Source organism: Cyrtonyx montezumae, unplaced genomic scaffold (genome assembly GCF_038088225.1).
Source record: "Cyrtonyx montezumae isolate F1298 unplaced genomic scaffold, pur_monq_1.0 scaffold_8, whole genome shotgun sequence".
Classification (NCBI taxonomy): domain Eukaryota; kingdom Metazoa; phylum Chordata; class Aves; order Galliformes; family Odontophoridae; genus Cyrtonyx; species Cyrtonyx montezumae.
Genome location: NW_027072089.1, coordinates 39,689,323 through 39,717,202, shown reverse-complemented (window position 1 = coordinate 39,717,202; position 27,880 = coordinate 39,689,323). Strand labels below are relative to the sequence as shown.

The 27,880-nt window shown below is 43.7% G+C and overlaps 1 protein-coding gene across 1 annotated transcript in view; it reads left to right on the top strand.

Annotated features, from left to right (window-relative positions):
* Positions 1 to 16,381: 16,381 nt before the first annotated feature.
* Positions 16,382 to 27,880, top strand: part of DTNA (dystrobrevin alpha) — a 167,288-nt gene continuing 155,789 nt past the window's right edge. Inside the window, exon 1 of the mRNA XM_065751940.1 lies at positions 16,382 to 16,666. Within this exon, the coding sequence (XP_065608012.1) occupies positions 16,650 to 16,666 (17 nt within the window). The 5' untranslated portion in view covers positions 16,382 to 16,649. The remainder of the gene's footprint in view (positions 16,667 to 27,880) is intronic.

Below are 27,880 nucleotides of genomic sequence, written 5' to 3'. Positions count from 1 at the left end.
GCCTCCTTGCAGCTGGTAGAGGTCTCTGCTGAGCGGTGTGTGAAAGGCTGCAGCCAAGTGCCCTTGGGTAGCTCCTTTGCGCATTCATGGTTTTCAGTGGAGCAGAGGGCTTTTGTGCTGAATTTGTGAACCAAGGTGAATCTCACTTCACCGATAAATCTGCTAGAACTTGTGGAAATGGCACATGTGCATTTATTATAGGATTTACTGCCAGTGTTACATGAGTGCTCCATCGAGAAATCCCTTAAATACCAGCAGGCAAATATATTCTTAAGTATAAAACCTTCATGTTAAGCAAAAAAAAAAAAAGAAAAAAAGAAAAAATCCTATCTACGTTGTCCCCACCCCTATTTTCTTATCCCTATTTGCCTGCACCTTCGATCTAAGATAAGTGGGTGAGTATACTTTTGTGCATATTGGAAATACAGCAGTTTCATGCATCTTAAAGAAAACCAACTAAAGGATTCTTCTTAGCTGAGTAGGACCTGTATACTGCAGACAATTTTTTCCTTCTTCTGGCATCACAGAAAGATTTGCTTAAAACAGAATCACGGCTCAGAAATGTGAGTATGGCACCTTTAGTCTATATTTCTTTAAGGTCGGACTAATACTTCTAGTTTTGGAGGGATATGATTTATACCCACTGTTTCTGAAAGCCTTTAGTTGTAGCAAGTAGACTTCAGCAGTAGAAGTTTCCATGTGCTCTTTCACTGGTCCCTCGGTGGCCTGAGGTACAGGCTTCACCACATCTTGTGTGGGAGGGAAGGAGAGGGGGAAATTGTGGATATAGGTACTGCTCTCCACCCATGGCACAGTTAGAATTTAAGATTTACGTGAAGCTGATGTACACTGAGGAGCCTTTCATAGAAGATGGCTCCCCACAGTGACTGGCAGCAAGCACGTCAGAAGAGCAGGACCATGAAAAAGTCTCCTAGAGACCAAAGGAGATCCAGCCATGTGGCACTGAGGCTGAGAGGACAGGTGGGTCCTGGCGTTGCGGCATTTGTCCCACAGTGACCTTCCTCACAGTAAGCCTTTTCCCAAGGCAGAAAATTGTAGAAAGGATCCCAAGCACAGCTACAGCCACCCTCCCTCTGCAGGATATACTGTGGAAGGGGAGGAGCCAGCCTAATGTCATTACAGTTCTGGTGGACCACCCCATTAAATGTGATGCTGTATTGTTATTTTTAATCTTTTAATCTTTTGTGAGAATTGAGATGATAAAGCAGATTGTTTCAGTGCTTCATTCACACACCTAAAGGGAAAACAGTGCACGTGAGTTTCAACTGCAATTTGCATGGGACACAGCCACAAGAATTTCCAAATGCATGTACCTGTATTACTCTGAAATTATAACGTTTGCTAGGGAACCCACTTCCATCCTAATTTCTGGTCATACCTACTTACATACTTACTGCTGTTATAAATTATATTATGAACCTTAGGTTTCTTTTATACTTTCCTAGGATTTTCATTGTGAGTCAAAGAACACTTGGGTAAGGATGTATATTTCACCTTGTAAAAATACTTTCTACTGTTCCAGCAGAAGTAGAAGAGACTGAAAGTCAGAGCAAAGATCCTTATTGGGTTCTAGAAAAAGAAATGGCAATTTGGGTAAGTTGTGGTAGGGATCTGTCCACAGCATCCAGATAGAAGTCTAAAGGATTGAAGAGCCCTGCAGATAGTGAGCTAAGAGCAGGGAGAATGATGGACAGTGTGAGAGGGTGGCAAGTAGAGGACTAATGAATTTTATTCCATTCTATTTTATTTCCATTCTGATTTTCACGCTGATAGCAAGAGGAGGAAAAAGCATGCATAATGTAACATAAGGTGAGACTACTCCAAGAGAAGAAGGGTAATGCAAACTAACAAAGGCCTAAAGGGGGGTACTGGTGATGAACCTCCTGATAGGCAATGAAAGGAAGTATACGTTTGCAATGGATGCCTAGTGCTCCAGATTCTGTGCAGATGATATCAGTGAACCACATGCATGCATCTGCTGCAGTTCTGAGATGGTAAACTAAGGCAAGAGATATGTGATCTCTCAGTATAGTTTGACCTTTCTACATATTATGTTTATGTTTGTTTGTATAACTGCCTGGTAATTAGTTCTGCCAGCTCTTGGTTTCCATATGTCTTAAGCAATGACAGTATATTCTCAGATTTACTTCTATTTATACTAATTAAATACTAGTAAACCTGTCCACTTAAAGGACAAATTATGAATCGTCTTTTCCTCGGCTTAATGTTGGGCCTTTCTATATTCCTGAATATTAAACCATCTTTATTTTTTATGTTTCCCTTTCTTATAACAGTTAAGCAAGTTTATAGTCCTGCATAATTTAGCTATACACTTCTTAGATTAGGCTCATGCAGAGGAAATCATGACAAATTATGTAGGAGGAAGATTTCCAGTTATTCAAGGCCTAAGGTGATGAAATTGTATAGAGATTTATATTTTCATGAAGCAAAATCGCAGTGTCTCCAGAACATTTCCATTGCATATGAGCTTGAATATACATGAGAAAATCATTACCAAGGTGATCTACTTGAATTTCTTTTAAAGAAATGGTTATACAAGGTTGGAAAATAACAGCTAGCGCCATAGCCCTTAGGAGAGCGAAGGGTAACTCCTGACTTCATGGAAGGTCATCAAAGCAGGCTAGGCGTTCACAGCTGCCCGCACAAAGGGAAAGAAAGGATACTTTTAAAACAAGGAAAATGGTTGGGCTGTCTTCCTTAAGAATTTGGAACTAGGGAAATGCTTGCTCTGCAGCGTGGTTGTTACCTCTAACTGTGATGGTGGGTGCAGGCCTAGGCCAGCTGTCCGCCCTGTCCACGCGTCACAGCCCTGCACTCCTGCTGACTTCTTCTATGGTGAAGGCAGGACATGTTTCAGCCGGTGGATTACAATTCAATGTTTTGCAGTCAGCAGTGGTGTGCACTGAGTAATTGCCTTCCATTTCCAAACCTGTGTATTGAATCAATTTAATGGTGTCCTACCATTCTCACTGTGCATGGTCAGGATTCCTTCCAGGCCTCTGTGGGCAAAGAGCTGTGTGATGGAGCAGAGGTCTTAGCTAGCACAACTACAAAGAGAGTCATTTTTCTCATGGTTATGCAGGTTAATCTGAGGAGGGCTCCTGTACAGTCAGCCATACTGCAGGAAGTCAGCGATCATCCTAACACAGAAGGGAGCCTTCAGATACAGAGATGATGCAGTGTCTGTTCACCTTATGCCACCCAGATTTCCAGCTGACTGACAAAGATAAAGCTGATCTGTGCTCAGAAATGTGTCTTAAGGAGGAACACGGAGCACAGCCATAAGGCCAAATGTAGTGGCAGTATTTTCTGCACAGCTATGTCTCTGAAGCAGTGATGGAAATTTGGCAGAAGCAATTGCTGTGCCAAGTACCTCGTGTCCTTGTTGTCCTTCATGCTACTGGAAAGCAGGCGCAAAGAATTATTTGGCTGTTGAGGAGAGCAGCATCTTATCCTGCAAGCTCATGTGTAGGATGCTGTGGAAATTAGGTATTTTTTAACACACTGAAGCCAGGAAGGGCTCCATTTCAGTTGCCTTGCAGAATGTCTTTACAAGCATATGTGAGGAGGGAGCACAGGGTTGGTTGACCCTGGGTAGTCTTCAGTGCAAAGCAGGAATAGGTGAATGCCTTTCAACACAAGGTTTTTATAATTTCTATTATATGTAAGAGATCTTCTGCCTCTCTTGTGCTTCGGCAGTCTTACTTTAGTCTTTCTGTAGCTCTTCTGTACCATTCCCAGAGGCCTGAAACAAATAAATCCAAACATGCTGTATTTCAGCTTATACCCCTGAACAGCACTGCCAGTGTGGCATTTCAGAGACTGAGGGAAGCAAGCCATATTTGCTTGTGGGGAAAAAAAGAAAAAAGAGAGAAAGAACTGCAGCAATACAATGACGTAAGGTTTATCCTGCAGGTTCACCTCAGGTTACAACCGGATCTAATTCAGCATGCTCTTGTCAGTACAGCTTACTTCAGCTGAACCAAGAAATACAGTTCAATTCTGCATGCAGCTAACTCCCACATAAAGCATCAAAACCTTTCCAATCAGGTTTTTTTTTTTTTTATTGTAATTTTTTTTCACTTGAGGAATACTTGGGCCTGAATAATGTGGGTTTATTTATCTGTCTGCTACCAGCTGAAAGTAATTTCATGAATTTGATTAAAGAACTGCCTCAAAGTAAACCAGAGAATCACACACACTTAAAGGAGCTGTTCCCACGTTGCTGTCTGGAGTCTCTGCACATCCCTGGGGAGCATTTCTCCATGGGGAAAAGGTCCTGCTCTGTAGTCCTAACCTAGAGCAGGGTTTGAAGTATCTCTTCTAGCTAAATGATGTGCTGAAGTGTTCCTTTGTTTTCATCTTGGTAGACTCTGAGAAATGGCTTGCATAATTTTCACAGCAGTTAGATATCTTTTTAATCTGTAATGATTTTGCAGTTTTCTTTTGTATCCCGGCGTAGTGGCAGTCTTCATCCACTGGCAGACCCCTGAAGCTCCAATTGCAAATGCTGATAACCATGGTGGCAGACCAGAAGTCACCTCTGTGTGGAACATGTCAAGCAGTTCCAAGAAGTGAAATAATGTATCTTGGCCCAAACCTTGGGTAAGGTGTTTTTACACATTAAGGCAAATAGAGCTGATGTATGCTTGCTGCCTTCATATTCAAGTGGCGCTACCTACTGGCAGAGTAGAAAAGTGCTTTAGAAAGCAAAGGTTTATTGTGCACTCCTAAGGCCATAATCTTTTTTTTTTTTCTTTTCTTTTCTTTAAATAGAAGTTTTATGCAGAAATCTCTTGACTAAAGTTTAGTGTTAAGCAAACATTGTATTGGATTTGAGCCAGTGCATTGTTCCTGACAGTATGCAGGAACGGGCCAGTGGATAGCTATGAAACAGTGTGACAAAAGGAGAATTTTCTTCTTAATCCCTGACATTTAATCATTGCTAGTGTCAGGAAATATAAATATTTGTGTTCTGTTGCTTAAAGAAAGCAAGGTTCATTAAGGATTATATCCTTTCTTTCTAAAACAAATGAGTTTCTAATGGGAACATGCAGGAATTCATTAACAATCTAATGAATATTTTTAATAGTCCTTTTTGGTCCCAATTATAATATAATGCAGCCAGCTCCACAGGGTAAACTGCATTTCAGGTTTAAAAAGGTAGAACAGACTTTTCATTAATCTCTTTTAGCTTTGCCTCTCAGTTTTAACCTCCCTACTGAACTGGCTACAGGCTGTGCTATATCCTGATGCCAGCTTTACAGTCGCTTATTCAGATTGCTTGAGCGAAGAGGGTTTCCACACCCTGCTTTGGGTTTCAGGCTGTGTGCCTGACATTGCTAGTGTCTTCAGGAGCACAAGGAGGTGGCACTGCTGGGCTGCTGTCACCAGAGCTGAGATCACCCAGCCGGCCTGCCTCTGTGATGGATTTCTCTAACTCTTTCCAACTTGAGCTGACTTTGATCCCACGTAATGAAAAGCCCTAAAATAGAAAGCGGAAGGGAACAGAGAGGAGCTTTAATTATTTACTGGTGAGGTAGAGTCTGAATCTTTTTTAAAGAACTTCTTTTGCTGTTTTTCAGTCTACTCAGTTTTCATTAAGCCATATTTAAATAAGTCTTTGTGCTTAATGTTGATTCTGATTCTAGGGTTGATTAAAGAGGCTTTGAAGGGAGCTGCATTTTTTCTTCTTTTACCTGGTATTTTTTCCCATTTTTTAAATGAAATGAAAGTACTCCTTTAGCCATTCCCAGTTTGTTAGCTGCAGCAGTGCTGGGAGGTACTAGCTCGAAGTTTTAGTTGCTGTAAGTACCCAGAGCTGAAGAGTGCTTTTCTCCCACTGCTGGTACCTGCGCTTGACTCATGCTGCCCATTTCGCATTCAGACCTTAGGTACTACCTGAGCAGCACGGAACAGCATGTGGCCATTTCTGGGACACAGACACCCAATGACTGCATTTCAGAGTGGTTTTTCCAATTGCAAAGTAATCCTTATCATTGCTAAACATTTTTATACTGTCTTTGCCCTCTTCTGAAAGCAGTGGAGATGTCTTCTTGTTCATTACACTATTAATACACCAAGTGATCATGAAGATGACAAGGGGCCTGGAGCACCTCTCCTGCGAGGAGAGGCTGAGAGAGCTGAGGCTGTTCAGCATGGAGAAGGGGAGGCTCAGGAGCATCTCATCAGTGTCTGTACATACTTGCAGGGAGGGTGAAAAAAGGATGGAGTCAGGCATCTTTCAGTGTTGACCAGAGGCAGGACAAGAGACAGAGTGCACATACTAGAGCACAGGAGGCTCTCTTAGAGCACTGGGAGCATTTCTGTGCTGAGCAGGCAATTAAGCACTGGCACAGGCTGCCCAGAGGCCATGTGTGGGGTCTGCTCCTCACAGACCTTCAGCAGCCGCCTGGACGTGGGCCTGGGCCCCTGCTCTGGTGTCCCTGCTGCAGCGGGGGTTGGGTCCGATGGACCCAGAGGGTCCTGCCTGCCTCAGCTCTTTTGAGTAAACAAAAAAAGTAAATTCATATAAGGAGGGGGTTGGGAAATTGTTTCCAAGTGCTACAAATTTCTCTGAGGACAACCAGCAAAAATTAGAAGCTCTGGGTTAGACTAGTATGTAAAAATTACTGAACGTAGCTGAGGAGGATGGGCTCCATTTCCTTGCCTCGCTGCACTTCAAGTCAGAAACAGCAAAGGCTCACTTGATTTGTTTTGGGATGATCTTTAAGGTCCATTCCAGCCCAAGCCATTCCATGATTCGTAGTACACATGCTTGGTAGATCTGCATGCTCACACTGAGGCTTGAGTAGCCCCAGTGCCCACCAGTATCACTGCGTCCACAGCTTCTTCAGAAGAATAGACAGCAATTAGAAATATTGCGAGGGCTCAGGGAAATGTCCTTGCTTTATCCTTGGTGGATGGTCTTGATGCCATTAGCAAACTACTGTACATAGGGGAAAACATGCCTTTAATAGTCTTGTCTCAGCTGCTGTTAATTTGATTTCCCCCAGGTATTCAATGTTCAGTCACAAAGTCCTGGAGCAAGACTCGGTGTAGCAAGGAGTACAGATAATTTACGCTGTAATGTCTGAAGTTCCTAGATAAAGCATACACTATTTCAAACAAAGCAAAAGAATTCCTTTTATTTGGGGATAGACAAGATGAATTCAGAGAGAGGGGAGGAGGTGCTGTAATAAGAAACATGTTTATTCAAAGCAGTGTTACGGCATCTGACAGCAAGTAAATTATGTCCAGACCTATGCTCAGCTTGTGTGCACAATGTGCATACACATTGTACCTTTGCAGGTTGTTATGATGCTTCATGGAGCAGTGTTAAAATAATTTGTAATTATTGTTGGATTATTACATGTAAAATATTTTTCTGTATATTCCTTTTCCTCTGGAATTTGTTAGTTTAGTTTATGTGTTCCATTCCATTCCGGCCATAAATGTAGTCAAGATAATGGAAACTGAGGAAGTGTGAGTTAGGTGAGTAATTATGTCTGTCTTGATACTAAACTGCACTTGTTTGCATTTATGTAAATTTTCAGTCAGACAGTGGATGTAGAATGGAGTAGATACTGCCCCTGTCCCCTCACCAGTTTTGTTGCCCTTCTTTGAACATACTCCAGGGCCTCAATGTCTTTTCTTGTAACTAGGGGCCCAAAACTGAACACAGTACTTGAGGTACAGCCTCACCAGTGCTGAGTACAGGGGGACAATTGCTTCCGTGCTCCTGCTGGCAGCACTGTTTCTGATACCACTGACCTTCTTGGCCACCTGGGCACACTGCCAGCTCATGTTTAGCTGAGCACTGGCCAATACCCCCAGGTCCATTTCTTCTATACAGTCCTCCATCTACTCTGCCCCAAGCTGTACCATTGCCTGGGGTTGTTGTGGTCAGAGTGTAGGATTTGGCACTTGGTATGTTGAACCTCATTCCATTGGCTTCAGCCCAGCTCACCGGCCTGTCCAGATCCCTCTGTAGTGTTTCGCTACCCCCAGGCAGATGGATGATTTCAGCCAACTTTGTGTGTCAGCCACAAACTTACTGAATGTGCACTCAGTGCCCTCGTCCAGGTCATTAGTAAAGACACTGAAGAGAGGATAGGCCCCAGTACTGACCCCTGAGGAACACCACTCATGACCAGTTGCCAGCTGGATTTAACCCCATTCACCACCAGTATCTGGGCCTGGCCCTCCAGCCATTTTCAATGTTACTGTTCCATCGGTTCTGCTCCTACTGTGGTACTGCTTCACTTGTATAGCTTTGCAGAAGCTAAAATTAAAGCATTGAAAGAAGAAATAGGTCACGACTGAGTGCATTTGAATGTGAATGCTAATTATTCACAACTTTAAAATTATTGAATGAGTTTCTTCAGATTTGCTCTGTTCCATAGATCCCATTGACATTTAAATGTAATTTACTTTTATCACCATGTTATATCATAAAATCCAGTTTCTGATATTTTCATTAACTGGTAGATGTTCTGTAATATAAAAGGAAATCATACTTAGGTCATAGTGGAAAAAGGAATGCGGTTAATCTGTTAATTTCTAAAGTTTGCTAATTAATTTTTTTTAAATCTCAGACTGGTATTAGGAAAATGTGGGGTTTTATTTGCAGTAAAAGTTGTGTAAAGTTCCCAAAATTCTCCATACGGTTTAAGATGAGCTCATGATTGGACGTTCAAAGTCACCAAGTCCTAAATGCTGCATTCCAGCCTTTTGGACTTGCAGCCTTTAATCGCCTCTTTTCATATGGAAAACGTGTGCTGCTCCTGAAGGTGCTGATTCTTCTAATCATCCCTTCCCGTTCTGATGAGTTTGCACCTTCTGAGAGAAAAGCGCTTGAGAGAGGTTTCTTCCTCTGAGGTAGTCTGTACTCTGGTTTGAATTTCCATAAATCAGTGCTGAAAGGGAAGTTGGCGGTAGCTGAAATATTGCTCTGAAGATCACAAGAAGCACACTGTATTGTCTGAGCATTTGACAGTATGTATTTTTCCTGGGGTACCAGTTTTCACTGTATTCAAAGAAAGATCTTCATGGCAGCTGCAGATGTCTTTAGTGGGTGGTATTCAGCGCTGCTGATTTCTCGACCCTCAGAAATAGTGAGCGCAGAGGGATTTCTGACCGGAGTAATGTTCAGGCAGTGGTAGCTTAAAATGTTGCTCTTTCTCCTACAGTTGAATTGATAATTCTCAAATTATTTGCCTTTCTGTAAGCCCGCTTTCCCCTTTCACCTCATTTGCCTATGCTTCATCTTGTTAAATTCAGTGTGGCATTAACGTGACTCCCAGTTTGGGTGCTTTTTCCCGCTGGATGTCTGCGAGGAGCGTTTGCTGCCGGCATTGCATAACTTGTCACTTGGCTGCTGTAAGCAACCGTGCCTGGGGAGCTTCATGCGCCTCTCTGCAGGCTGAGCCGTGCAGCTGATCGTGATACCCATCCTCGTAGGATGAGATCATCAGCTAAATATAGCTTATGAAGCGGGAAGACCACGCTCAAGGAGAGGCGTTGTTTCCCTGTGTTCCCTGCGCCGTGCTGGAAGCTGAAGGATAACATCTCTCCTAGCAGGTACAGAGCAAAAGAGATTTAATGTGTTGAGCACAGGAAGATGCGCATCGCGCTATCTCCCGCATGTGGTGGTCTTTCTTTCCTCATCAGTGTGCTTTCACCCCTTTCTCGAGTCCACCTGGGTCCATGCAGGTTTCTTGCTAAAAGCTGCTGTCTGTCATCCCGGCTTCTCCGGCTGACATTTGGGATTTCTCTGCAGGATGGGTACAGCAGAGGGAGCAGTAGGACAAGCTTCTCCCAGGCTGTCTCGCCCCGCATGCTCCCTCCCAGCTTGCACCCCCGGGCTCAGCAGCATCCCCTTCTGTCCCTGCTCTCCCAGCAGGACCCAGCCCCAGCCCGAGGGGTGAGTGGGTGCCACTGGGATGGGACACAGATGGCAGGAGATGGCTGCGTGGCCATGACACCTACCACAGCATCTGCAGAGCCCCGTGCACCTCAGAGTGCGAGGCAGACACTGCTGACATTTATATAACTGATCTGATGGGATTCCTGTCACTGACCTATATATTAACGCTCAAACGATCATCACCACTTCTGAGATTTTTAGGCTGCTTCCTGTATTCTTGATATGTATATTTTTCTTTAAAAAAAAAAATCTCTTTTCCCCTTTCCCCAAAGATTTTGTCTGGAGAGTTGAATAAAGTGAGCCTCAGAATTTCATTTTACAGCAGGAGGGATCTTTTGGTGGGATGTGGGATGGATGAAAGAAGGCTGTTCCTGTGTTGGGCCAAACTGAATAGAGAATGTATTTCATGGACTATTTGATGGACATTTCATAGATTCTGCCAGTCCTGAAAGAAGCATATGTCGCTTCATCCACACACGTCTGCCTGCACGCATACTTCAGACATTGGCCAACTTTCCACGAAAGGTCTGTGGTTGTCTGTCCAGGCAAATGTAAATACCTAACTTTTGTGGCACCTAAATGAAAGAACTTACTGGATGTCTTCTTTCACGTCAGGACATAGCATTGCAATGAAACCAACGTACTGGAATGAGAAAGGATAACCATTTTCTTAATAAAAAATATTCCGTTTGCTTCCAAATTTCAGGAATAAGGACACAAATATCTGGGGAAGGTTGTGACAAGATGAATTTTGGTGCAGTGATCTTCACTCTGACAAATGTTTTAGCTGTTCTGAATTCAGGCACTGGGTGCCGTGAGGTCTCTTATTTAACACTCAACAGTTCTTTTGCATGCAGGGTTAGAGCAGACATGATTTTAAATCCAGATTAGGAGGAGCAGTTGTGGAGGAAGGGGAAATTCAAAGGGTCATTGTGGAGGTTGTATTAGAGCATGATTGTGCGGTAGGTGAGGAGCTGAAGGAAGGCATGGGCAGCACTCAGTTCCTGAGGAACAGGGATGGAGATGGGAGTTCGGAGGAAACGGGTTGCTGTCACTGGGAGCATTAATTGACAAGGTCCTTAAATCCTTAGGAAAACAATCTTCATTAGATGCACTGCTCACCAAGCAGCTTTAATGAAATACAGCTGTCACTTCAAACCTTTCAAGTTCTGCATTTTCAGACAAGGGAACAAATAATGGATGATACAGCCTTTTGATTTATCTGTGAGCACTATCAGGCCAGGAAGGACTTTTCTATGACTCAGCACTGGGTGGAATTAGGTTCACCTGCCTTTTGTTTTTGTTTTTTTGGGGGGGCTGTTTCTTTTTTTAAAAATACATATTTTTCAGTTAAGTAAGATTATTGACTTATAATGACTCACTGATTAAAATTATTTTGATTTTATTAAATCTCAGAGATCTTTGTTTTACTGATCAATTTAGATGGCTACCAGGATGAGTTGTCTTTTTCATTTATTTAGTGTTTGGATTAATGGTAAATGGAAGCAGAATTATTCTGGTTGTCCTCTTAGGTACTTTTCAAGTAAATACTGCTTTTATTTTTCAGAGCACAAGACTAGTGCACAGAGTTTTTCAGAAGTTGCTTAATTCTTCTTAGTTAATGCTCATGATTTGTATAGAAAAAGAGAGCTAAAGCATTTATAACCTGACTCTTGTAGGTGAGATGCTTATAAACAATGGGGAGCTTAAATCCCAGGTTTGTCCAAAAAAGCCTCACAAACTGTAAATACAAAATACAGCAAAATGAGGAGAAATATTCAAAAGTAAAACATTTTTTAATTTGGTAAAACTGATTAACTGAAAATGTAATCTGTTATTGAAGCTCAGGCACGTCACAATGGACACTTTCCGTATTCAGCATAACTTCAGTCAGAGAAATGCAGACATTAGGACCAGGAATGCCAGTGCATAGGAAATCATCTGTTGCTACCAAACTGTTAACAAAGTATGAACTGAATGTGTTCCCCATTTACTTTCCTAATGTTTTTCCAGAGTGCAAGCAACGTGAATATGTTTTACAGAGGAGCTAACTCATCTGAGTGTTGCTGGTGTCTGAATGTGTCTGCCAGAACTGCCTGCTGCTGAGTGGTGAGCCTTGTGGGAGCAGTAGGACTCAGTGCCCTGGTGCCAGAACAGATCTCCTTGGAGCAGCCAGTCTCCTTTTTGAGACTGGGGATGTGTTGTGCCTGAGTGAGACCACGTATGTCCCCTGTGCTGCCTCCCAGTGCTGTGTCATGGGAGCAGCAGGGGGGTGGGTGCTGTGGGATGACACCAAGAGTTCCCACCCTCACTGACTAGCTGTTCCCTATCTCTTTCAGTCTTCTTCTGTTCTCTTGGGCTGGGCAATCACCAAATGCATGAAGTTTAACATCAGAAAAAGCTGGAATCTGTACCTGGGATAATATAACTCCAGATATACGCACAGAGTGGGTATGACAAGCTTGAGAGCTGCCCTGCATAAAGGGACTTGGATGTTTTAGTTGACAAGCTAAATGAGAGCAGTGTGCCCAAAGGGCCACCTGTACTCTGGGGTGCATCAGGCCCACCACTGTCAGTTGGTGAGGGGCTATGCCGCTCTGCTCTGCGCTGTGCGGCTTTGCCTCCAGCACCAGGTGAGGGTTTGGGTGCTGCACTATGAGAAGGGCATAAAGCTATTAGTGTTCAAAGGAGTGTCTGGGTAACAAAATGTGAGAAAGCTGAGAGGAGGCCTCATGGCAGCTGCAGCTCCTCACAGGGAGTGGAGGGACGATGCTGAGCTCTGCTCTCTGTGACAGTGACAGGGCCCAAGGGAACAGCATGGAGCTGTGTTGGGGGAGTGAACCCTTGGGGTAGAGGATAGGAGATTACTGTTTACCGGAGGGCAATGGGCACAGCCCCAAGTCCCAGAGTTCAAGGAGCATTTGGACAGCACACTCGAACATAGGGTTTCAGTTTGAATTGTCTTGTGTGGAGCCAGGAGTAGAACTAGATGATTATTGAGGTTCTAACTTAGGATATTCTACTATAATTTAGTACAAAGGTGATAGGTGAGAGAAGATCAGCGTGTAAGGCAACTGTTAGCCAAACCTTGCCTGTTGGAGTCCTCACTGGAGAGGACTCCTGGTGTAACCAAGCAGCTGAGTCACTAAGTCTGGAGATAGACTGGGGGTAGTGGAGGCAATTTAAGTATCGCTGAAAAAAGCCTATGTGTTTTATCCACCACGACGCATGGAACTGCATTCCTGTCAATGTAATGGCAGTCATCCACTCAAAGCTCTTACTCCTGAACAAGCCCATAGTGAAATCAGCTGTAGAGGTTAAAGAGACTGTAGCCACGAGCAAGAATTACTCTGAGTTAGACTCAGAAGGACAGAGCCCGTAGGGTGAAAAATGTTGCATGTCCCAGTAAGCCCAAATCTTAAGACTGTCAAGAGAAATGAATTCGGGATGCTGACAGACAAGGGAAGATCAAGAGCAAATTCTGTGCACATTAAAAATAGCTGAATACAAAGGGACAGAGCGTGCCTCTTAGGCACCGGGCTAAATTGGAAATGGGTAGGAAGTCACATGATTTCAGATGTGTTACATATTTGTACTTGTGACTGGTACCAAATTACTCTCACCTCTTCATCTATCTCTGCTCCAGCTCCTGCCTCCACAGCAACTCATTATTAGTTTGCATTTGTATGTCTCAAATCTAATGATACCAGTTCTCCCCAGTCTGTTATATTTGGTGATGTTTTTAAGCAGCAGGCCCTGCTAAGAGAGGAGGAGCAGTAGTCCTCCCAGCTTTGGTAAATCTCTTCCAGCCATGTGCTGTGCTGGCTGCCATGTTCAGCTCTGGCCACATTAGGCAGTGGTATTGCTGTGTGCCTCTTCATCTGAGGAAACTAGACACCTGTCTTTTCCTTTGGGTTACGTGATGCAATTTGTGGACGTGTGACCTCTCTGTCCCATTCATGGAAATGGGATCTTGCTGTCCACATCAACATCCAAGTTTTCCCAGAAATCTGAAGCATCCAGCTTTTCCAGGATCGAAAAAGTTCCACCTCTACATGCTCTTATGTTTATTATTAGCATTTTACAAGACATGAGAAGCAAAACACTTAGCGTTCTTTTGAAGGATTCAAAACCTAATCTCTCCCTTCCCCCGTATATAGTAAAGGAAATACAAGTGATCAGATACAACTTTTTTTGATTTCCCTCCATTGTTTCCCTCACAATTGAGCATTCTCTAGAAGTAGATTGGAGTTGAAGAAACAGCTCAGTGTTAATTCCTCACCTCACTTCTGATCTATCACATTGGTGCATCACACTTTCTTCCGTGGACAACTGCTTTCCTCCTTGCTGGTTGTATTAATGAAAAGGAGCCCTCAGCCACGAAAGTTGTCTCTCTGAGCATCTAAAGCACTGTGCTTCTTACGGGCTAATGCTAACTTTGCTTCTGGTGCTTATCTGCCCTTTGCATCTCCCATCCTTACAAAACAGTATGAGAACAAAGATTTGAGGTGCAGTGTTGTCATTACACATCATGGAGTTGCTCTATGTGAATGAGAGTCACTGTGGTGTAAGGACTTCGTCGGGTGTGAGAGAGTAGATGTGGCTCTATTGGAAATCAGTGCAGGCATCGCTCCTGCAATTCACAGCGACTCCTAAAACTGAATAATAGACACGTTCCCCAAAGCCTGCTATCAGCAAGCCACAGTTTTGGGACCCAGTGCAGAGAAGAAGTTGAGTGACTGCCTCAATATGACAGGAAGTCAGTGGCCTGTTTTTTGCTTGCTGGAGTTTTTGAATCTCTCTGCAAAGAAGGCATTAAATGGACTGAGGTCTGTATTTGCTAGTAGTAAAAAAGGTTAGCGACTCAAAATAAATCTTTTGATTCTTCAGGAGTCATCTTGTCAACTAGTTATTCCTTAATATTTATACGTTATGGGCAGCTTTTCCAGGTGCTGACTCCAAGTTAGGAGCTGTTGCCTTCCTGCCTGTGGGACCAAGCACAGCAGGGGCTGTGCACTTTGTGTTTTTATCCGGCTTTGTCTCCTTCAGCAGCATTGTGAACAGTAGCTCATCAGAGATGAAGTGCAGATTTCTTTTTCACTAACGTACAGCTCTTCAGAGTATCCTTTTGCAGCCCTTTCAGCCTTTCCAAGTTTGAGCTGTTCTCTTTGTTAGCCTGGAGTAAATGCTTACTTACTTTTATTATAGATCAGCCTAGCCTCTCAACACGGGTGCTCTGAAAAGTGTAAAGACTCATCAAATAGGCCACTGGTGGAACATTATAAAGTGTGCTTTTAGCTAAGTGAAGCTGGACACAGCTTGGCCTCACACCCTCTGCCCTGATCTGTGTTTGCAGCAGGATGAGGCTGAGGACTGTAAAACAGAGATATTTACTGCATTTTTCTGCTTGAACTGCTGTGACAGTAAATTGATGTTTTCCAGTCTTAACCAAAGGGTTCAATAATTCATATGTTTTACATACAGTCTTGTTCCATTCGCGCCAGTCTTTGAGATAAGGAAATCCTGATGGCAAGCAGTATTCAACTGAATGCTCATTTACAGATTAAAAACCAGCTGCTTCCTAAGGCTGATATTAAGAGCCAGGAGTTTGCGTCAACAGTATCGACTCCTGAAGTCACTGATAGTAATTCTGACTTTCTGCGCTTTGTGGAAGGAGTTTTTTTTGTTCGCTTGATTGCCTTGAAAGCTGACAAGAATCACTAGTTGAATTGTTTCGGAGCCTGACTTCTGAACAAAATTGCAATGCATTGGTATTGTAAAGAGACACAAATTTACGAACAGTGAAACTTCAGAGTCTTCATATTTGAAATCAAGTAGGTCTTTTTTGATTTTATACTCAGTTTCTCTCTACAGATCTCTGTATGGGCAAAAGTGCTCTCAGCATCCCAAACATGAATTTCTGCAGGAGCTTGGTATGACAGAATGCTGCTCTGCACCCTTCTTTCACATTTGCAGTCATCTATGGAAAATGCTTTGTTGTGATCCTGTTTCTTACTGCGATTAAACCAGTGACTGCAGGATTCGAACTCGCAGACTTTGACTGATAGTAGATTTGGCACAGGCAATGATCCCAGGTCCCTGCACACTGAGTGTAAGCAGTGCCGCTTAAACCGTTTTTATTCCCAAGTGCTACAACACCATGTTTTGCAACGGCTTCCAGGGAAGGACTGGATTATTTTAGCGCATTCACACAGGCTGAGTGAGCCTCCAAAATGTAATCCAGTGTGTTTGGTGGCAGGGTGTGCGAGCCGCTTGCAGAGGGAGTTATTTCTGTTGGGGTGAAGAGTGTGTGTGTGCTGTGTGTGTTGTGTTGTGGGAGGTATGTGCTTGTGTATGGGGGGCGAGGTGGGGATGGAATGTCGGCTTGGGGAGAGGGAGAGGAGGGAGGGAGTCTGGGTGCCTGTGATTGGTAAGAGCTCCACAAAGGCATCTGCCAGCAGGACTTCAGAGGAATGTGAAACCAAATCATTTACAAGTTAAAGATAGACGCAGAATACACGGCATCTTGAGCCAGGGCTTAAATTCATCCCTGTCCGCCTGGCTCCTCGCAAAGCTTTGCCTGTCAGCTTTCCTCTACCTCCTCTCAAGACTCTAATATTTCCTTTAAAAGTACCATAATTCTGGATTCTGTGGAATTACCAAGGTGGCAAAAGGGATCATGGTGCATAGTATAGGGTAAGTAGAAAGCTTGCCTTTTGCCATTTGCTGCGGTGGTGTCTCTGTGCTTTGCTTCTGCTTTCGGAGCTCAGTTTTCGGAGCTCAGGAGTTCTTTTGAGGTAGGTATTCAAGTAGTGCTTTCCCTTGTGATTTCCCCTATTTTCCCTCTACGGATTGTTTGAACTTTATTATCTGATGAAGGGTTAACTCACAAGGTTTCTTGCCTTGATGTACTTAGGGAACCTTTGTCTTTAATAATCTTTCCATTACAATTTTGAGTGCTGTTTTCCTATCAGCTGGATTTTGATATAAACCTTTGCTCTTCGTCAGGGAGATGTGCTGCCTGAAATGCTGCTTTCTGTTATGAAGTTGAAAAGCAAACTGTTTTCCACAATGCAGAGAATGTAATCAGTATTTGTTTGCTTGTTTCACCATGGATTCGCTTACCTGCTATTTCCTTTGTGTGAGTTTGATTACAACACAGTATTCATTACCTTTAAACTTCTCATTTGTTTGCTCTCTAATAATGCTCTTCGTTGGCTTTTGATATTTATACTTTTTTACACTTTAGTTTTTATGTTCAGTGTTCAGTTCTATCAGTAATTTAAAAATGTATGCATTCCCCTGACAGTCTTTACTGGAGATGTGGGTTTGTGAGTAAGAAGAATCAAACTGTCATCACCAAAATTTATCAAAAGTAATTTCAGTATCTAGTGGATTCATCACTGCATTGATTGATGACATTTTCTGTGTACTTCCCAAACATTTTTGGTGAAGTTGTGCTCTTCCTGTGCCCAAAAGGATCAGTAAATATCGGCAACTCAGTGGGAAGTTGGATGTGAAATTTGTTGCCTAGCAAGAGCTCATATTGTGAGAGTTTCCTCAAGGTCTGTGTTATGAGAATTGCCTAAGTGGCAGCATCATTTTTATCATGTATTCTGGGCACAAGCTTTGCACATTTGCAGCAGGGGTGCTCCTAGCCCTGGCATCGGTGCCCATTTACCCAAATATGTTCAGCATTCCTGATGTGTCAGTGCTGCCCACAAGGACTGTAGGAAGTGGGTACTGCCTGCAGGTTCCTGAAACACTGAGCATTTTCAGTAATAGATACAAGCACAAAAAGACTCATGCAATGTCCTTCTGTGCCTTGCAAAATATGTGCAAGCAAATGAACTAAAATAGAAATGTTTGAAGGAAAGGTTATGGATCTGATATGTTTTATTGTCTTTCTTCCGCTTGATTGAGTTGATCAACCTGATGATCGGCTTTCTAGAATTTTGTGAAACACCTGAGTGAGCAGATCTGTTGTACTAAGGAACATGGTTTAGTGGGGAAATATTGGTGGTAGGTGGGCAGTTGGACTGGATGATCTTGGAGGTGTTTTCTAACCTTGGTGATTCTGCACTTCTGTGACGTGCTGTGAATTGTCTTCTGTGTGGTTAAATGTAGGGGATGAAAGAGAGGGAAATAGAAAACCTTTTGTGAAATTTTGGAGAGAAGAATTACAGGACTCACAAATGCCATTTAAGCCAGTTCTCTGATTGCTGACAATAGTTGGATGTTTTCTTAACTAGTTGGGGAAAGATGACAGATGTAATCTACCTGGACTTCTGCAAAGCCTTTGACACGGTTCCTCACCACATCCTTCTTTCTAAATTGGACAGGCATGGATTTGAAGGATGGGCTGTTCGATGGATTAAGAACTGGTTGGCTGTTTGCAGCCAAGGGGTTGTGATTAGTGGTTCTATGTCTGAGTGGAGGCCAGTCACAAGTGGTGGCCCCCAAGGGTTGGTCTTGGAACTGGTGCTCTTCAACATCTTCATCAACATCTTGGATAATGGAATTGGGTGCACCCTTAGCAGTTTTGCAAACAGCACTAAGCTGAAAGGTGCAGTTGATGCACTGGAGAGCAGGGAAGCCATCCAGAGGGACTGGGAAAGGCTGGAGAGGCGGGCCCATGTGAACCTAATGAGGTTCAACAAGGCCAAGTACAAGGTGCTGCACTTGGACTGAGGCAATCCCAGGTATTTATACAGACTGGGGGAAGATCTCCTGGAGAGCAGCCCTGTGGAAAAGGACTTGGGGGTCCTGGTGGATGAGAAGCTGGACGCCAGCAGTGTGCGCCTGCAGCCCGGAAGGAACAACTGTATCCTGGGCTGTATTAAAAAAGGGGTGGCCAGCAGGGAGAGGGAGGTGACTGTTCCCCTCTACTCAGCTCTTGTGAGGCCTCATCTGGAGTACCGTGTCCCCAGCACAAGGACTCAGAGCTCTTGGAACGGGTCCAGAGGAGGGCCACTAAAATGATCGGAGGGCTGGAGCGGCTCTCCTGTGAGGAAAGGCTGAGGGAACTGGGCTTGTTTAGCTTGGAGAAGAGAAGGCTCAGGGGACACCTCATTGTGGCCTTCCAAAACTTGAAGGGAGCATATCAACAGGAGGGGGAGCGGTAGTTTACATGCGTTGATAGGTCAAGGGGGAATGGTTTTAAGGACAGAGGAGATTTAGATAGGTGTTAAGAGGAAGTTTTTCACTCAGAGGGTGGTGATGCACTTGAACAGGCTGCCCAGAGAAATTGTGGATGCCTCATCCCTGGAGGCATTCAAAGCAAGGCTGGATGTAGCTCTGGGCAGCCTGCTCTAGTGGTTGGTGACCTTGCCGACGGCAGTGGGGTTGAAACTTGATGATTTTTGAGAACCTTTTGAACCCAGGCCATTCTGTGATTAGTTAAACACTTCAGTCCCATGCAAAATATCCAGGCCAGGTAGTTCTTACGTTAAAGTGTATCAGTGTAATTTTTGTTTGGTATTGAAGTGGAAGAAGTTTGAGAAAAAATATATATGTTGGGATGAGTGAAAAATTACAGTGGGTCTTAGCAGAGCAGTGTTTTTTTCTGTCTCTTGCACTGGATTCCTGTGCAGCTTTAGGCAAGCTGAGTTTCCTAGCCACTGCAAAATGGAAGGGAGTGGAGATATCTTTCTTTTCTGAGCTTGTATTTAGATAGCAGGTCCTATAGAGAGTAGGCGTTGCTTCTGATAAGGCTTGGTACAACGGACTTCTGTTTTCAGAAGGCATCCCCCTCCCCATGGCTGTGGAAAAAGGGGGCAGGGAGGAATTCACAAATCTGGGGTAAACTGCACCTTTCACAACCTTCCTAAACTGCATAAGAAAAATAGACTGACACTCAGAGGTGAGCAGAAAATAGAATTAATGTTCCATGGGAAATTCCTGAGTCAGTTCAAAATTAAATTGCATTTCCCTATCACAGTTTATTACTTTTCAGAAGCATTGTTTCAGGAGCGTGATGTTCCCTTTTCATTATCTGAGGCCCTCTCTCGTAATTAAATGTCCAAGAGGTGCTGGAGAGCTTTGTCAGAGGAAAATCCGCTTTGTATTGTGGGAAGTAAAGCCAACAGAAACAAACAGTTCCTGGAAGAGAAGGGCATCTGAACCAGGAAGAGACATTCCCAGAATAAGGAGCTGCATTGCAGTGTTGGGTTGACTTAAAAAATGTGTTCTGGTGTGGAACCTGTCTGAAAAAGAAAACAACTTTAATTTGGGTTAGGAGTAAAATGAAAAATGTTTAATAAACTGATGTTTTCCCATAGAAAATGTTGATACATTTGGTGTAGTGTACAGTTTATATGCTGTAGTGTTGGCATGTTCTTCTGAGATGGAGAGTCCCTGGCCAGGTTTGATTGCAGTATTAGGGTAAGTACGATGTCACCTGTGTTTGGTGACCCGGCACCATGAAAGTGACGTAGTGTAGATGAGGCTGTGAGCATATCACCTGCCAACTCAATTGCTGCAGCATTGGGGCCTTATGCACTGGGGTACTGCATCTGTGGGGTAGTGCTGCCCTAATGCTGATTTGTTGTCTTAAATAATGTGTGCCACACATTGCTGCTCCAAGGAGCTGCCTGCTTGGTGTCTCTTGGGAACAAGCCCTGCTTTACCATGGCCAGTAGCATGCTTGCTCTTGGAGCAGGCAGGCCTCAGCCTCTTGTCTGTTACTATCAAACTGTAAAAGTTCTTTGTAATAGGAATTCAGGAAAATCATGCAGGGTGCAAACGGGTTTGGTTTGCAACATTTTTTTCCTTTAATAAATTACACGATTCTTCCATTGTGAACCCTGCTAAAAGCAGTGTCAAGAATGCACTTAACGACGTTATAATCCTTCCTTAATAGACTCTACAGTTATTGCATATGGTTCCCATTTTCTTTCTGTTGTGATCTTTTTTTTTTTCTATTGTTCATCTTTATTTCTAGCCTCATCTTCAAAGTTTTTTCAGTGATCACTGCTGAAAATTAGGAAACAGGAGTGTTGTCTGGAAGTGCTTGGTAAAACGTTTAAGGGCTTTTCCCCAAGGTTTCCTGAGAAGATGCTGGCATGTTTCTGAGCTCACAAGCACCTGGGAGCAGCTCTCAGTGATATAATTTCCTTTGGGTCCTAATGAATCTACTCCCAGTGCCAGCAGCTAATTTGTTTTGGCAGAATATGACAGGCAGTGCGTTATACAAGGCACCACACTGCAGAAAGCCACGAGTCTGTCATTTTGTAACTCTGTCATAAAGAAAGAAAACACACAAAACCAACCAAACCTAATGAAATTATGGTGTCCTGTGTAGCCATGTATAACCTCAGAGTCCAGGAGCTCTCTCAGCTGCATTTACTGGGAATCCATGCAAGTCCTGCACTTGCTATTGATCCTGCCTCCCTGAGTATCCAGCAACAGAGCACTTCTTGAGCTAATTATTACTGTAATTATTTCTGTATGAAGTGACTCTACCTGGAAATACAGTGAGACTTCCCCATAATGGGATGCTTAAAAATGCATCTAATTGCAGCAGTTGAGAGCGTTTGATACCTAGCAGTCTGGAGAAAGCTACCCTCCCTACCAGGGGGCTGTTACACAAAGCCAGATTTCTGAACCCATCGTACGGCCTCTGCTTACATTTGGCTACCAAACCCAAACTGAGATGTGCGCTCTGAGTAAGGAAGAGGGGGTGAGAAAGCGCCGGGCACGATGAATCTGTTTATTAATTCATTTGTGGTGTCTGCTGAACTTAAGGTTCCCTGGGGCACAGAAGGGAGTGGAGGACAGCAAGTATCTGCCCATCATCTCTGATAAGCCACGTGAGGGCTGGGCATCGCCTTGTTTGCGGCTGCTCTGAGATCAAGTGGTATCTAAGTTCTTATTTTCTTTTATATCTTTATACGGATAAGATGCTCCATAAAATACCTCCCTGTAAATTTCTAAGAACGTTTGCACTCAGTGGAACCCAAAAAGAAGAAAGTGAGAATGCACTGAGACACTGTGAGCAAGTAGGCATTAAAAACAATTTATTGACAACTAGTGCCTAGTTTTTTTAAGTGCAATTAAAGTAAGCACAGCTGAACCACAGAAAAGTACATTTGGAGCAACACTGTGCTTGGGAACTCACTACCAAATAACTAACAGCTGCAGATAGAATTAATCTTAGTTTTTCCCAATGCATTTTCAAAATACACCTTTTAACAACTCTGTTTTTTGTTTGAAAGTAAGGTGGAATAACTGATTCTTAGCAGAAGAATTACAAAATATATATTTGTTATTATTATTTATTTAGCACAGGTGGGGCTGTCTCCTTTCTTTAGCTCTGGTTTCAAAAATTACTGAATGCATCTGCATGAAGCGTTCAGTTTGACTGCAATATCTGGTGTGTATAATTTCATGTGCAGCAGAGTTTAGCGAAGCAACTGGAAAAAAAGCAAAAGTTGGCGGTGACTTGGGCTTATCCTTGTGCTGTTTGATGTGCACCCGCTTGGAAACAGCATATTCCCTCTGAAGAGGGCATAAAACAGATAGGCTTTGTGCCCTTGTGGCAGCATGGTGGTGGTGTGTTGATGGCTGGATTGTAGTGGTCTTTTCCAGCGTTGATTCAGTGATTCTGTACCTGGCACGAAGGGCAGGAGGCAGGCAGTTCTGCCGGCACAGAAAGCACAAAACAGGCTGTTGCCAAAAGGAGACCAGTCAGCTCTTCCCTGTGCCCACAGACAAAGGGAAATGGCTGTAGCTTGAAGCAAGGAAGATGATGTAAGCCCTAGGAAAATGTTGCCTCTGAAAATACTGCCGGTGGAGGCTGTGGAGTATCCATCTCTGGAGGTGCTAGGAATGGCTTTAATAAACATGAGTATATCTGGCTGTATCTCTCAGCAGGAGGCAGAATACTGATCTTTTCTGGCTATCCTGTGATTTGCTGATACTGGTGATAATCCTGTGCCTGGAATTGTTTTCTTATTGCAATACATGCTTCCTTAATCCTATTAGGAGCGGTCTATGTGCAGAGGAGGACACTTTTTGCTGAAGTGCGGAGGCACTTCATCATTGTGTACTTTCCTCATTTTGAATTGTTCCTTAGGTGAGTAGTTAAGACACAAACAGCTGGCTTTGCATTTCAACTCAAATACCATCATCCTGAAATACTTGGAGACATCACTTTGTCAGCTGGCATTTGACAAGCCGTCCTAAATTTGCGACACGTAATTGGATTCTTAGGATGAAATCCGAGTCCCCTTTGAAGTCATGGATTTTTATAGGGTACAAATTTCATGCTGAGGCCCGAGTGGCATCCACTTGTACACGCTGGGCTTTGCTGTCCCAGGCAGGCTGCTGCGTGCGGGATGGGTGCGTGGGGGGCTGTGAGAGCGTGTCACCCAGCGTGGCCTGCCTCTGTGTGCAGAGCGGCCTTTGAGGTGCCTGTGGGGGTGAGGGCGGCTTCACAACACGCGTTACATTGGGGGAATCAATTACTCTTATTTTTTTTTTTCCAGTTAATGGCAACAAATCCAATTTACACCATCTGGCATGTAAGAGAGGAGAGGCAGGCAGTGAAAAAGCAGAACCTGTTTCAGTTTTTCAAATTTTGTTTGCTAAGAATTCAGGCATTCTGTATTCTCTTCAGCATTAACTTTTTTCCTTTTTTTTGCTTTTCGGGTGCGTTCTCTCCCAGTCTATTTTTTTTTTAAATTTCCAATAACCTATAATTTGCTTTTAATAGATAGGCATACCTGTAAGTAAAATGTTTCACTAGCTACTGGTTAATGCCCTCTGATGAAATTTGCGCAGAGATGTCTCCAGCTGGAATAGCTCCACTGAAAGTACTCTGGCTTTGTTTATGGCATTACTAATTCAGGGCAAGTTCATTGTTCACAGTGTGGCTACTTTAGATCTGGAGGAGATAACTGGAAGTTCATCCTCAAACAGAGATCATACTGACGTAAAAGCTAATCTCTGAGCTGGGAGTTACAGTTTCGCATGTTCCTTATATATGGTTGCATTTCCACATCCAAATTCCTTTGCAGGCTTTTCTCAGCTGTGTAGTGATGTGCCCTGCGTATGGATGGTACACATGTACCTGAGGCTAGAACAGCCTGCAAGGAACCTCAACACCTGGGCTTTAGGACCACCAATATATCAGTCATTAATAACCTTATTATGCTATTACTGCTAACGCTGGAAACGTAATTAAATCAGAATGATTTGAAACTGCCATTAGTGGGAAGAGGACAGAGGAAAACTGTTTCATCCTCACAACATCATGTTTTCATTGACCTACTTACAGCAGGGAAGGAAACGTGTCCCTTCCCATTACAGCAGAATAGGTTTGTTCAGCAATTTTATAATGCAAAGGCATAGGAGCAGACTGGCTTTTCTAGCCACGCCAGGAGGATTTGGCAGCATGTGTAACATCATTTCACATACTTAGTGCTAAGAAGTGTAAGTTCCTGTCCAAGCTATAATATTATTAACCCAATCAATTCAGCAGAAAGTGCTTTGACTAAGAAAAAAGAAAAGACCTATATTCAGAAGCGAGAGGAAAAAGGATGTGCCTGGAAGTGTGCAGAGAAGCCTTTTACTGACAACCACATTTCCATCACTTTCCTTTTCCCAGATGCAGAGCCCCTGCCCTCCTTGAGGCCCCTCCATCTTCTTCCCCTTGTCACTGGGCAGCCCTTCAGCAGCAAGCTGAGTGAGAGATGTTGGACCTGCCTTCCTTTCACATGTTTACCCTGCAGCAGGCATGACAGCACACAAGGGAAATCCCAAATGCTCTTGGTCCTTCATAGCGTTTCGTGAGGCAGTGAAATGAAGAGAAGGCTGGCTTAGGCCTGGTGGTGTGGGGCTATGCTGGCTGTGGCCCTCAGCACACGGTACTGGTGTTGGTTGTCTTACATGTGGGTGAATAACCCATCTCAATTTGCAAATAAATAGCTGCAGCTATCCATTTTCAGGCTAGCCAGGCCACATCCCTCCACAAGGTGTTTTTGCTAACTTGGTATTGTCAGAAGCATTTGTCACTGCAGTAGTGGCTTAATAAGTCAATAAGGAGCCAACTGGTAATTAACAAAGATATCCTAGACGTTTTCCTCAAATATTTCACGTGTAGCAAAAATAATCAGAAACAGAGCACTTCATACATCCACAATGGCCAGTGAGGCCTACTTTTGCTGCCATCTCAGGATTTATAAAAGCACGCAGTGTAGCTCTGAAGCTGGGAGAGAGCAAATCCTTCCCCTTTTTACCCTTTAATTCTGTCCTGCTTAACATACTCATCCCAGTGGTTGTTGGCTGCATCTGTCTGTAGGAGCAGCACCACGTACAGCTCAGCTTCACTTGTCTGTGCTTAACTTTCTTTCATGTTAGAAGCATTCTGAAGTAGAAGATCACGTGCATGCTCAGGAGTGATAGTCTCTGGGAAAGATGAAATCAGCTTGCAATCACAAGAAGGAGAAACAAAGCCAGTACAAATTGTGTTAAACCTCTAACCAGGACAAGGCACTACAGTATGAATGCAGATGATGATGGTTTTCATTGTGTAGGTTAGGGAAAGTACTCAGGAATGCACAAGCTTGCATTAACTCACTTGGGAGTTCCTTATATTATCACCAGATGGTGACCAGCAGTTTCAAATTAAGACTCTCAATTACCTGTGCTTGATGGGTGAGTGATATCACACTTTGATATGCCTGCCTTCCATGTTGCTTCAGCCCAGTGCTCCTCAGTCATCCCACAGCCTGGCCCAGGGCTCAGGGCTGAGTATGCCAGGCCTTTGACTCTGCTTTTCCTCTGGAACAGGATCTGATCTGAGCATTCTTAGGTGGAAGAAGCAGGGAACAGAGTGAGCGACTGGAGCAGCATCATTTCCACAGGTAGGGTGCAGTTAATGCCATCATGGGAGCTATTGGTTCTGGCAGTGGCTTGGAGAAATCTGACCTGCATTTGAAAACTTTCTTCTTGGAGAGGGGAAAAAAACCTGAGAATGTGTATCTTTTGTACAAAGCAAGTGCAAGTCATTGTCAGACAGTGGCAAGATAGAGGTGTGAAAGGCTGTATGATGCAATGAAAGGCCTGCCCCCATAATACCTTCACTCTTTGCTGTATTTATTCTGCTCCGTGTTGTTTGATGGAAGAACGCTGGGGATTTCAAAGAATGTTTTTCTGAAGCTTATAAAAGAAACAAAATTCCTTGTGCAATTCTGTTCATGTTTTTAGCTTCTTAGGGTCAGACTCAGACACTTGGAGTACTTAAAACTTTGTTACTGCAGACAGGGTAGAGGTAGAAAAGAGCTCTGAAGTCATTCACACAAAGTTATTAACAGTGCAGACCTGTTCTGTGCACCCTGAGTTCTCTGTTGTTGTTGGGGGTGGCTTTTGCTCTGGGGTTTTCTGGTCATGCTTTGTACTGGCTGTTATCTCATCAGGAGTTTCACTGTTTTTGCTGTGTAGCAGTAGAGCCAGAAAGCCCAGGCAGCCCTGGAGTCACACAGCGTGCAGAGCGTGGTCCTGCTCCCCCCATTGGGGATGGTGATCCCAGAGATCCGAGGGGTCAGGCAGTAGCATGGCAATGTGCTGTGCCTTACCTGCCATCCCTCAGCCTTCCTGTGAACAGAACTGCAGGTACTCGTTGCAGTGCTGCCAGCAATCCCAGTCCTGCTTTGGGAGCTGGGCCCACAGAGTCTTGTAGACATTTGAGCCCATCAGATGATGCAGACTTTACTACAGTTGGCATCAGAGAAAACCTTTCATATTTTCATTCCCTTGAATACCTTTGTCTACACACAGTTGCACAGAATTCACAGTCATTCTTTCCAAACTGGCATATTAAGATCAGTCGTAATTTTTCTGTTTTCAGCCTTTGAGTTCATTCAGTTTATGACCTTCACACTTCAAGTTTTAATGTGCCACTCCATCTCACAGAAGAGTAGATTACTGCTAAAGGAAAAGAAAATAAATAGCAGGAAAAAAATATATTTTCTTACTTCAGCCTGATGGGTCATGTTATTGAGGAGGGCAGGGATTGGCTTTAGTACCTGTCACTCCCCTGCACTGACACTTCTGAAATAGTTGGAGACAACACACAGAGCCTTGTTCACCTGCGAATGAAGAAGGGTGCTCAGCCTCCATCTCTCTTGTTGTTATTTTTGTCTCTTTTCTCCCATTACATTGCAGGTTAGTATTCCTGCAAAGAGGATATATGGAATTCTCAGTGTGTTTTAAGCCACAGAGATTTCTTTTTTCTCTAGTTTGTTTTAGCAGAATAAGATCCTTACAGCTCAGGATTAAAGGAGCATTGTTATGTTTGGATATTGCCTTCAAAGCACTGTATTTCAATAAAATCATTCAGAAATCAACTTTGCATAGGTTTGCTTTTTACCTGTGTTTCTTTTATTCTGAACAACAATCATTTTTATTCCAGCTGCCTAATGTTCTGAAAAATACCTTTTCTTCTGACATACTTTGCTCTTTGCTTATTTCCTCAATTGTTAGAGTCAGGCTTAGGCTGTCCCCTTCCGTTATTATTTTTACCTGATACCTGGAAAGCAGAGAGCTGGAGTATGCGAGGGGTCCACATGGTAATTCCTCTAAGTCTGCTGCTCACTTGTCAGTCACTGCACTTGCAACTTACTTTTGCTAAGATAAAAGCCAAAGCCCTGCCACTAAACAATTTGGTTCAAAATGCAGGTGGCTGAGCTGGCAGCCCGCTTGTTTTGTAGCTTGCAGCGCTGTCGGCGTGACCTGGAATCCCCACCAGGCTGCAGGGCAGCAAGAGCAGCTGTTCTGCTGGAAGTTTCTCGGAGCTCTGCTGACCTCACGCCCACAGAATGCTTCCTTTTATTTCAAACAGCCGTGCTAAATGTCCTTCCCAGCCACTGCATCAGTGTCCTCCCTCCCTCGAGCAGCAGGTGGCTGGGA